General features: G+C 42.6%; 1 protein-coding gene across 1 annotated transcript in view; it reads left to right on the top strand.

The window, feature by feature from the left end:
- The window catches only part of spen (spen family transcriptional repressor), a 27501-nt gene extending 15786 nt beyond the window's left edge, over positions 1-11715 (top strand). The window contains exons 8-15 of the mRNA XM_026155063.2: positions 80-193; positions 298-411; positions 499-599; positions 686-8489; positions 8618-8956; positions 9044-9238; positions 9441-9599; positions 9722-11715. Coding sequence (XP_026010848.1) covers positions 80-193; positions 298-411; positions 499-599; positions 686-8489; positions 8618-8956; positions 9044-9238; positions 9441-9599; positions 9722-9853 — 8958 coding nt within the window. The 3' untranslated portion in view covers positions 9854-11715. The remainder of the gene's footprint in view (positions 1-79; positions 194-297; positions 412-498; positions 600-685; positions 8490-8617; positions 8957-9043; positions 9239-9440; positions 9600-9721) is intronic.
- Positions 11716-11968: the final 253 nt, after the last annotated feature.

Here is an 11968-nt window from a genome sequence, read left to right as displayed (position 1 = left end):
GTCTTTCTCAACCAAAGACATTTGTGTAAGTTGAAAAGGTAAATGAATTGCTGACTGAAATTTTGTTCTCTTTTTGCAGCTGGGCTTTGGGAAGAGTATGCCAACGACATGCGTTTGGTTGGATGGATTAGCATCGAATACAACTGAACAGTTTCTTACTCGTCATTTTTGCCGATACGGACATGTTGTCAAGGTAAGCCTGTTTAATTTTCTGCTCATTATTGCACTTTTCTTTTTCTTTTTTAATCTTTTGTTTGCTTTCTAGACTTTTTACCTTATTTTCTGCCATTATTGTAGGTTGTACTTGACAGGATGAAAGGAATGGCCCTTATTCTGTATAACAACATTGAATATGCGCAAACAGCTGTTAAAGACACAAAGGGATGGAAAATAGGGGGGAATAAAATCAAGGCAAGTAAAAATATAGATTTTTCTCTGAAATTTCATTCTGTGTTATTGTGCTTGACACACTCTAACTAGCTTTTCTTCCTTCTTCAGGTGGACTTTGCAAATCAGGAAAGTCAGATGGCCTTCTATCGTTCAATGCAGGCATCTGGTCAGGATATTCGAGACTTTTATGATATTCTCTCTGAAAGAAGGTTTGTGAAATTGGCTTACAAAATAATTTGACTCCATGACTGTCTAATATTAAAACTGAACAGGATTTGTGGTTATTTCTTGGCAGGGATGATCGACGAACCCAATATGAGTTTCAAGCAGAAAGACAATATTATGAAAATGTTAGAACACCTGGAACGTACACGGAAGATCCACGTCGAAAATATCCTACCAGAAGTCGGGACTTCTACACTGAGTGGGACCCATATCAGGGAGATTACTATGATCCACAATACTTTGAAGACCCTCGGGAATATCGGGAATACAGAGCTGACCCTTATGAGCAGGACATACGTAAATACAGCTATCTGCAGCGGGAACGTGAGAGAGAAAGGGAGCGCTTTGAAACAGATCGTGGACGCGATCATGGAAGGAGGACCATTGAGCGTAGCCAGAGCCCATCTCACATTACCACTCGCCGACCTGCTAGCCCAACTGCATCTCCATCACTCTCTGAGAGAATACCAAGCGATTCAGACCGCCGTATTTGTTGTCGATCATCTGAAAGAAGTGGTAGCTGCAGTTCAATATCTCCACCTAGATTTGAAAAACTTGAAAAGGCACGCTCTGAAAAGTATAATAAAAGTGAAAAACTCGAGAAGGACAGAGTTTTTGAAATTGACAGTGGGAATGTGGTTGAAAAAGAAAAGAGGACTGGACGAAAAGAACGAGGAGACAAAGACAAAAGTGAAAAACAAAGGGTTAAGAAGCTTAAAATGGCGTCACCTATTATCCAGACATGTGAACCAGAACCTGAACTTGAAAGAGATGTTAGTCCTGAGTCTGTTCTGCGTAGTAAGGCCAGCAAAATCCAAAAAGAAAGCTCAAGTAAAGGGAGGTTAGACCTTCTGCCTTGTGTGGTGCAGTTAACACGAGTTAAAGAAAAAGAAGGAAAATTGATTGGTCATGTTGTCCAAGAAAAACAAATACAGAGGGGTGGGAGTGACAGTCCGAGACTGGCATCACCTCCAGCTGACCAGAGGAGTCCACCATTCCGCACAGAGCCATCAAAAATTGATATTGGTAAGCATGGGAAGGTTCCCAGAGACAAAAATATGCACAGTTCAGTGGAGGTCACTGACAAAGATGGTAAAATCAAAGCCAAAAAACATGGGAAATCTGAAATGGGATTTGACAGTGGCATTTCAGTGGATATTGACCGTCTAGCTGCAAGGAAAAGGCGTTTTGAAGACTCTGGTAAAGCTGATCGACAAAAGAGAACTAGTGAAGAGGACCTTGGTAGATCTGGACTTTATAAGCTGTGGAACAGTGCTAAGGAGACAGATTTGGATAAGAATCTTTTGATGAGAGGGATTCATAAAAAGGATCACCACAAAGAAAAATGTGTGCGAATGATTTCAGTTAATAGTCCAAAAGAAGGACAAGACAGTGATATCAACCCCGAAGGCCTTCCTCTGGAGCGGCACTCACAACTAGTGCAACTGGCTGAAGATTCTACAGATCAGTTAGACTCTCCCTACCTTAAAATGGATCTAGAGAGCTCAAAAAGGGAAAATACCTCAAGTTTTACAAAAATATCAGATGATAACGCTGTTGATTTGGACGAATTAAAAGAACAGAAACAAGTTATGCCTGAAAACGCACAAGGCAGAGCGAAATCCAGAGACTCTGATGGAGATGAACAATTTGTGCACATTGACCAGACTAATATTTGCACAAAACAAACGGAACACAGTCAACGGCTCAGATCCAAGCTAGGGGAGCCTGATAAGGGAGTCAAGTTTGACAACCAACTACATAGTGAGACTCGTGACTTTGAAAAGGATTATTTTGTTCAAGACTTTGAAAAATCAGTACCGGATGTGGCCAGTGATGATTTATTTTACTGTAAACGAAAGAAATTGGAGAATATTGACTTTGAAATACTCAAATTAAAAAGAGAGCGCAACTTTTCAAGTTCCCAAAAGTTCAATGAAGACATTTACACCATGTCATCATCAATAGGAGCTGCTCAGTCTTCTGAAAACGAGGAAGATGAAACAGCCCATGTCTGTTTGACAGGTACAAATAAAGAAAGAAAATCCTCTCCAACAGCAGGTGAGAAATTTTCACACACTGAGTCATTGAAAAACAGTTTGGACCTGATGCCTAGACATTTTCAGTCTTCTGACACTGAGCTACCAAAGCTTAACACGTCCTTGCTCGGATGTGATGAAGAGTTAATGCAGCACTGGGAAAGAGGAATAAAGCCTGATTCATTCAGAATGGAAATGGCATTCCAAAGTGATATTTCAAAGCATGAAAGCATTCGGAAGCGCCTTGGTCAGGATTTGGAACCTGGAGAAGTGCAGTCTGATTCCGATGATGATGGAGAAAACAAGTCCAAGTCAAATAGTTCCTTGTCCTACATCCTCAGGGATCGTGATAAGAGGATGACAGACCTGAAGCTTTCAGGCTCCTTGGAAAAGAATAAGTTTTACTCCTTTGCTTTGGATAAAACTATAACTCCTGATACAAAAGCACTCCTGGAAAGAGCCAAAACATTGTATTCTTCTAGGGAAGACAATTGGTCCTTTCTCCCTTCACGCTTTCCAGCCTCCCACAGGTGTTCAGATAAGGACAAGGTGGAACTAACACCTCGACCAATACCTTCTTGGTATATGAAAAAGAAAAAGATTCGTACTAACTCTGATGAAAAGCTGCATGACAAAAAGGAGGAACTTAAGCCACAGGACCAAGAGCGTCAGGAATTGTTTGCCTCTCGTTTCCTTCACAGCTCAATCTTTGAACAGGATTCCCGGCGTTTGCAGCATCTTGAACGTAAAGATCAAGATTTAGAAATTGGAAGTGGAAGGCCTTCGAACAAGCCAGTTGCTGCTGAAGCGGAGCCTGAATCTGCAGGAAGTGACATCCCACAAGAGCCAATAGTGCTTTTCCATAGTCGTTTTTTGGAGCTTCAGCAACAAAAAGACAAGGACCACCTTCCACCTGATACTGAGAAGGATTCATTAGTGCCAGACATAAAAAGAAATGAAGTTCAGAACTGTGATAATATCATACCTGATAAGGAACTGGAGCCAGTACAAAAGGCAGATGACAAATCAGCCAGCCCCTCATTAATCTCTACTGCCTTACCATTTGTTCCTTCCCCTAAAGAAATTTCACCACAAGAAAAGAAAGAAGTTTTAACTCCACCCTCAGATCAACCTGTGCCAGTTGTCAAAGAAGAAAAAGTAGAGCCAATCCTTGAGGTTTCGCAACCTCACTCTGTCGCCGTGGAAGACTTCAAACCTGTTGCTGTTAAGCTAAACAGATCCCCTTCACTTACTCTTTCAGAACCAGAAAATGAAACTGAAACAAAACCAGAGTTAAAAGAACTGAAGGTAGAATGTGGTGATAGTAAAACAGCGGAACATACTCCCATTGTGGAAGATAAACCTCCAACTCCTGGTGGTTCCCTGGGTGGTTTTGAAAGAGAGACTACAGAAATCACTTACTCTGACTGCCCAAAGATGGAAGAAAAACCTGAAACTATGAAGTCAGAACCTGAAACTGAAAATCAAGAATCAAAAGACTTTGAGGAATCTCAGAAAACCGAAACCGATGGTGAGGTGTGCATGCCAGAACTAGAGGCTGAAATAAAACCGTTACCAAATCGCAGACAACCCAAGAGTAAAAGGGCAAAACCGCTGTCAGTATTACGAACTACACAACCTTCCCAAATTGCTGCCACTGAAAAACCTGCAACACGTAAGAGTGAACGGATTGACCGAGAGAAACTCAAAAGGGCTTCATCTCCTCGTGCAGAAGCACCAAAGACATCAGTTGACTCTAAAACAACATCCAAGTCACCAATACATGCATCAGACTCTGAACAAAACATCGAGTCAAGTTTGATCCATGGGAGAACACGTCGGCGAAACGTAAGGTCAGTCTACGCCACACTACATGAAGACGACCAAGCTGGCAAAGAGGTAGTTGAGTCACCACGCTGCATGCGCAAACGTGGTGCTGATAAAGAACCAATACAGCAAGATGTTCAAATTTCTACCAATACTAGACGTGGACGCCCACCTAAAAGAGGCATCAAACGAGGAGAAGATGTTTCACCAGTAAAGGTTGATCAGAAGAAACTGATGGAAGAAGACACTGAGGCGTCATGTACAGTAGATGTTGTGAAAGCCTCTGAGGGCTGGCGTTCACCCCGCACCCAGAAGCAGCAGCAAACACCTCAGACTCCATCTCCTCCAACTAACAAGAAAGGAAGTAGAGCAGACAAACTGTCTGGGAGCACGACAGAGCTAGCTGAACAAGATGATATGGCAAGTCAAAACGAGCCAGAGCTTAAGCCTAAAACTGAACCGCTTGGCAAGTTATCAGAAAGGGTGGAAAATCCAAACTCAACAGTGCACAAAAAAGAAAAGGAATTAAAAGATGGTGGAAAGAAATCTGGTGATGTCGATGATGAAAAGCTAGACATTGGCCCCTTAGAGAGGAGACAGCAGCCTGAAAAGAGTGCAAAAGTTAAAACACCAAGGTTAAAACGTAACACCAAACAGATAGCTGAAGACAAATCACACAGTTTAAAAAATCTCGAGATCCGTGTTAGTGTTGATGATGTAAAAGGTTTACTCCGTTCAGAGGATGATGAGCTTGAGACCTTTGAAGCTCCAGCTATTACAAAAACTAAGACAGCACTACAAGATAATGAAGGAATAAAAACAATAGACCAAATTCCAAAAGATTCAAAAGAGCTCGCTGCACAGGATAAGGAAGACTCAGAATCAGAACTTCCAGCTGATCCAGCTGCTGCATTATTAGCACGACAGATGGAATTAGAGCAGGCAGTCGAAAATATTGCTAAGCTTACAGTGGAGCAGCCTTCTCGACCATATAAAGAGCCACCTTCAGAGCAAACTACGATATTGCCTCCTGTTGCAGTGGAACCAGAGAGTGAAGTTGAGGAGGAGAAGCGAGCTAATCCTGCTAGTGAAACTGAACTTGCAGCTGCTATTGATTCAATTACAGCAGAAGAAACATGTGTAGATGCAGAAAGCTTCACATCTCCTCCCACTTACACTGCTCTTATTCCCACCCCTGAATCCTTGATATCCTCCTCCTCCAATGAGATTATGGAACCTGAAACACACATGGTGATCAACAATATTCTTGCCGGGGATTTAGATGATGGTCCTGTGACACCAAGCTCAAATCGGCCAGGGGCAGAATCTAAGGCAGCTGAAGATCCCATTTTACTTGAAACACCCAGGAAAACCGGAAAAGTTAGAGCCAAAACCCCGAAAAAGCCAAGAAGTCGTAAAGGGGCAGGTAACAGAAAAGGGGATGCTGCTGAAGAGGTTTCTCAGTCAGAGTCCACTCCAGTCAAGTTACCTGAATCAATCCCAGAAGACCCAGAAACCAATAATTCAAAAGCAGTCACTGTTACAGCTGCGGCCACTTCAGCAGCCTCTGTAGTCACTGCTGTTGCTACTTGTAGGCGTGACTTAACAAGTGCCATAACGGTCGACACACCCAAAGAGGCAGAACAGCCCGAGGTTGAACAGCCTGTGCCTAAAGAATCTGCTTTTCATTCTGGCACGAACAGTATCTCCAGTGTTAAAAAGCACCCCCAAGCAGCAGAGCCATGTACTCCTACATTTACCCCTGCTCCTGCTTGCACACAACCTGTATCCCAGTTAAGTGTACCTCTGTTGCGGCCTGCCAAAGTGCCACTTTCACCTGACTGGCCTCAGAGATCTGAAGAAAGCAGAATCTATGTTGCCCCTTCAAGTCATGTAAAAGTGGTAACTCCTTCAATGCAAGCATCAGCTGCACTTGGAACCCCTGCAGCAAATCCTCCAATGCCTCCAGACACCAAGGCCTCTGACATTGACCCCAGTTCAAGCACGTTAAGAAAAATTCTGATGGAACCTAAATATGTGTCTGCGTCAAATAGCAATTCTATACCTACCACTATAGTCACACCAGCACTGTCAGAGCCTTCACGGATGTCAGAGAATGAAAATCCCTCTGATGCAGTGGGTTCAAGACAGTTACATTCTGAAGAGAGGCCACCATTACCTCCCCAGCCCATGCATCATAAACCATCTCCACTGACAGAGTCACAGCAGAACTGTGGAGAGAAAAACCAGCATACAATTATTTCTCCTGCTACCTCAGTAATAAGTCGAATTCCAATGCCTTACGATACAGAAGAAACTCCACGTATTTCATTAAGCAACCGAAGCATTGGCCTAACCATTCCCAAGCAAAAATTCAGATCAAACTCCAATGAGAACAGCCGATGCCTTGCTATGGATATAGTAGAAGATGGGACAAGAGGACGCTCTGTTGTCGAAAGCACTCCATACATTACTGGTTCCAGTCCTGGCCTACGGGTCAATACATCTGAGGGTGTTGTCGTACTCAGTTATTCAGGTCAGAAAACCGAAGGACCTCACAGGATGAGAGCCAAAATTAGTCAGATTCCTCAAGCCAGTGCTGGTGATATAGAGTTTCAGCAATCTGTTTCCAAATCTCAATTAAAACAAGACCCAGTCATCTCATCATCCCAGTCACCTACTCCCAAAGCAGCCCCAACTCCTTCTGGTTATGGTCACACAGGAGTCCTTTTAGCCGGCCAGTCGTATAACTCTCAACCTGTTATTTCTAGTACCAAGCAGGAGAGTTTTGGATCTGACAAATCTGAGACTCCATATCACACAGCCCCCCAAGGCAGTGTAGTAAAGATGTTCCAGCAACCAGTTAGTTCTTCTCAAGTCTTAATGTACAACCCACCTGTGATACAACAACAGCATGGCAAGAGAGGACTAGGGTCAGAGCCTCTGTCGAAAAAGATGGACCCTGGCAAAGCTGCGCAGCAGTCTAATCTCAGCCCAGTCACACACCACCCATCACTTTCTGGAACCCGCATGAGCCCCAGCCCTGGCATTGTAAATGATCGCTCAGCTCTGCACCTTAAGCAAGAACCACAGTCTCCACGAACAGCTGTTCACTCTCCTTCACCTTTTGTCAAAGCCTGTCCTCCAAGCAGTTCTCCTATCGGCACATCTGTTGTTCTGACTCATGGCATGCCACCAATGCCTAGCTATCATTCTGCGATGCATCACTCGCACTCAGAACAGTCCTCTGTCATAATTCAACCTCACAGTGTCACTCAGTCAATGGCTCATGATGCCAGGATGAACACCCCACCGATGCCTGGGATAAATTATGGAAGACGAGGTGATTCGCTGTCTGCGCCGCTTCCGGGGTCTCAACAGCGCTCAAACCCACAACAGCAAAATGTCATTCGAGATATGGTTCTGCACTGTCATTCAAGTCCCCAAGGTTCAGTATCAAGTGGTGGTGGTGGCAACAGTGCAAGTGAAGAAGAGCCTAGACACTTTAACCAAGCACTCAGTAGACCTTCAGTTCCCCAGCTGCAGTCAGATGTAATGATGATTCACAGTGATCACAGAGGACTTCACCCAAACATACGCATGGAGCAGTACAGAGACATGCACCAGCGCATCCTCATGCACCAGCAACGGGGTGAACAGGCTGCTGTAGAGGCAAGACAGTCACGCAGAGACTCGGAGACTGGAACAGCATCTTCAGGCAATATCTCTGGACCTTCAAAGAGTCCTATTTCGGGGAAGAGCATTGACCTTTCTGCAAAGGAACCTCTCAAACCACTCGAAGGAAAGCTTATCCATCCAAACTCCAGTGAAAGCAGAATCCGAGGAGTCCATGCATCTAGTCCTGTCATGGTGTCGCCTCACCCTCATGGGGTTCACCTAATGCATCCAGGTGGTGCAGGCTCCTTTCCAGTTTACAGGGACATTCGAGGCTTCTCATCCCAGTTTTCACCACACAACCTGACTAACCAAGGTGTTACATCTTCACAGGTGAGTTAAGATGCTTTAATGATTACATTTGTGCAAATAATACTACTACTATACATTTTCAACTTAACAAGCACATTTAAACATATACATAAAATGTATGATGTCTCTTGCTGGGTTCGGACTATCAGGTACCTCCAGATACTGAACTGGGTAACCGTGGTAAAATGTCTCAGTCCCATGGGTGTGGAAGTGATTCCAAGTCTGAGACCTCCCACCTTCGCCATGCTACCTCTTCGGACCTCTCACACATTTCCCGAATACAGGGGGATACAGTCTCACCCTCATACCAGTCTCCCATGATGTCCCCTATGGGTCTTACACACAAGTCAGATCTATCTCTTCAGAAAGGCCCTCCAGCCTTCCTGTCTACTTCAGCAGTGCCCTCTTCGACTTCAGTAAAGCCACGGCCGGATGCCAAACTGGAACATTCAGGACATCATTCCGTTGACATGGTGCAGCTATTGACGGTAAGAAGAATGACAGACCAGCTCTTTGGTGACGTGTAGAATTTATTTTCAGGGAAAATAAAGACGTTTTTTCTTTTCTTCATGCAGAAGTATCCTATCGTATGGCAAGGCCTGTTGGCATTGAAAAACGACCAGGCTGCTGTCCAGTTACATTTTGTTTCCGGCAACAACATGCTGGCCCAGCGCTCCCTTCCACCCCCAGAGGGAGGTCCTCTTCTCCGTATTGTTCAAAGGATGAGGCTCGAGGCTTCCCAGCTGGACAGTGTGGCACGCAGAATGACTGTAAGTATTTGATTTCTGCTACCTTTGAACAGCAGGTTCTAAAATTTGGTTGAATATAGCTTTAATCAGGACCCTGACTTTGAAGAACTGACTAAAACGATGGATCTATGAATTAATTAAGCAATAACGTAAGAGAGTGCCATTATCTTTGTTTATATACATATATATACATTTTAAGATTAAAACTTGATATGTGTGGCAGGTGGAAAATGACTACTGTTTGTTACTGGCTCTACCCTGTGGTCGAGACCAAGAAGATGTCCTTGGTCAAACCCAAGCCTTGAAAAGTGGCTTCATCACATACCTGCAAGCTAAACAGGCAGCTGGCATCATCAATGTGCCCAACCCTGGCTCTACTCAGGTTTGACTTTAGGCATTTTATGTTTTTATATTTTCACATTTTACTGTGTTGTAAGACAGCTAAGATGTTGAAGATGTTGCTCCTTCTCTCATCATGTTATTTTTTCTTCTTTGGGTTTACAGCCAGCTTATGTGGTTCAGATTTTTCCACCATGTAAATTCTCCGAGAGCCACTTGTCACGTCTGGCCCCGGACCTTCTCAACAGCATATCCAGCATTTCCCCTCACCTCATGATTGTCATCGCCTCTGTTTAATTACCTCCATTTTTTTTCCTGAACTAAGCCAACACCAGCCCTTTTGGACTCATCCAGTTTGTTGGAAGCTGGAATTGCCTCATATTTTTATGAGTTGGACTTCTTTTTACGAAAAAAACAAAACAACCTAATTTAGCATGAACTCACCTTTTCTCCTTCACTTCACCAAGTCCTTAAGTCACCCAGTGATGTTGAATTCCAAAAACTATACCTTTCTGAAAAGGATATGAAGGGTTGAGGGGGATTTTATTTTTGGATGAGGCTTTGCTCATTTCATTCTTGCCATTTTTGGAGGTGTTGTGCATAGCCTTTTTTCTTATTCATAGCATTCATTAAGCTGTGGATGGATACCTTCGTATGGGATATTTTTTATCTTCATAAAAGTGATTGTGATTTTTTTTAAGACTATGTCAGAAGTCATTGCACTATGTTGAAGAAATTGTGAACTTTGTACAGATTTGAGTATAAAATGATACATGTTATGGACTAATTCTTGTGATCACATCAGTCATGCTTGTGCAAGATAAAAGAAAATCATTGCCTGGAAAAACGATCAATCAAGATCAGTCATACATGCTTTTGCTTATTCACCATCAGCAAATTTCTACTTAATTTCTGGACTCAACTCTCCATCCCAAAGTGTTCCCTGCCCCAGGAACTCGTAAGGGGACGATTAGAGTTGTACAGTTTACACTCAATGCCTCAACAGGGGACTATATAAAGAATATTTAATTAGTTTATTTTTGTTTGCATCTTCTTTAAGCCTAAAGGTATTGTTGACAATTGTGAAACTGTAAATATTATAAATATTTAAAGACTGAAGCAATGTGGAGAGACCAAGTGAATATTTTACAAGACAGATCATCAGATCTTTCTTTGGACCGGGGCAGGGATGGGGAACAGCGGGGGAGGATCTGTACAAGATTACCGATTGATATTTGCCCCCAAAAAAACAACAACAACAAAAAAACTTGATTTTGTGCCAAAACATTTTTTTGCTAATACTCAACACGCGCAATGTATCTAAAACATTTGATCAGAACATATTTTCATATGTGACTTTGTATTTTGTCATCCGGAGGGCAGATTTGATTCCTTTTTTTGTATTGTTCATAAACCTTTCTCTGTTATTACAGTGCTTTTACATGATGGAACTCTGTGTTCATTTCAAAAGGACCATTGTACTGTAGGGTTTGCAATTCTGCTCCTATTCCTGTTTTTATTCTCCCCCCATGTGGTCCTGTACTGCCCCCTGCTGTCTGAAAAACAACTCTCTTACTTATTAGGCACTGCATCTTGAGGTCATTTATCCACGACTTCATAGCAGATATGCATGCTTTTATTTTTCAAATTCTAAAAAGCTAAAGTAGGATCATAAAGGCAAAGAATGTGACTTAAACTTGACATCAAGCCGCTAATGGATGTGTTAATCATCTGTCTCCACCCCTCCCCTTAATTGTGTCCTTGAGCCAAGCTGTAAATACTGATCTCCTTAATCTGTGCTCTCGTGTATTTTTCTCTCCCCCCCCCCTTATAACTGTCTTTCTTCAGGGTCTTTCTTTTTGTTTTGTGCAACAAAACAACGCAGTCTGAAAGAGACGGGAGAGGAGGTGAACCGATGCTGAAAGTAAAAACCATGCTTGTCAGTTTTGTGTTGTAAATATTTCTATGACTGCAAGCTGAGTACTCTCATGGTTATGTTGAAGGCACTTATAATTTTTGATAAACAAATGAAAAGAAAAAAAAACTTCAAACAGCGATTAATATGAAAACTGTCTTTTGATCAACCTTCATTTTGAGTGTATTTTGCTGTTCCTCCATGAGGACATTTTAAACTGTAAAATAAATGGTTGTTTAACTTACTTCTGAAGATCATTAAATGGTCCGTAACTCTGTTTTTCTTCTTCTCCTTTTGTGATTTGTGAATCTGAAGGTACAGGTGAAGAAGGATTTCACCAGAGACCTTCAGTGCTTTAAACCTCAGCTTTAATGCTTCTCTAACATGTTGCAAAAGCTGCAAATGATTCAGCAATTAAAATGGTTAACAAGAGCGGTCTTACCTTGGATACCTTTGCATCTAGACTATTTCTTAATGTTCTTCCAGTATTCTTTCAA

Source organism: Astatotilapia calliptera, chromosome 20, assembly GCF_964374335.1.
Source record: "Astatotilapia calliptera chromosome 20, fAstCal68.1, whole genome shotgun sequence".
In the NCBI taxonomy this organism is placed as follows: Eukaryota; Metazoa; Chordata; class Actinopteri; order Cichliformes; family Cichlidae; genus Astatotilapia; species Astatotilapia calliptera.
Note: the sequence above shows the minus strand (reverse complement) of the source record. Positions and strands in the feature narration are given on the sequence as shown.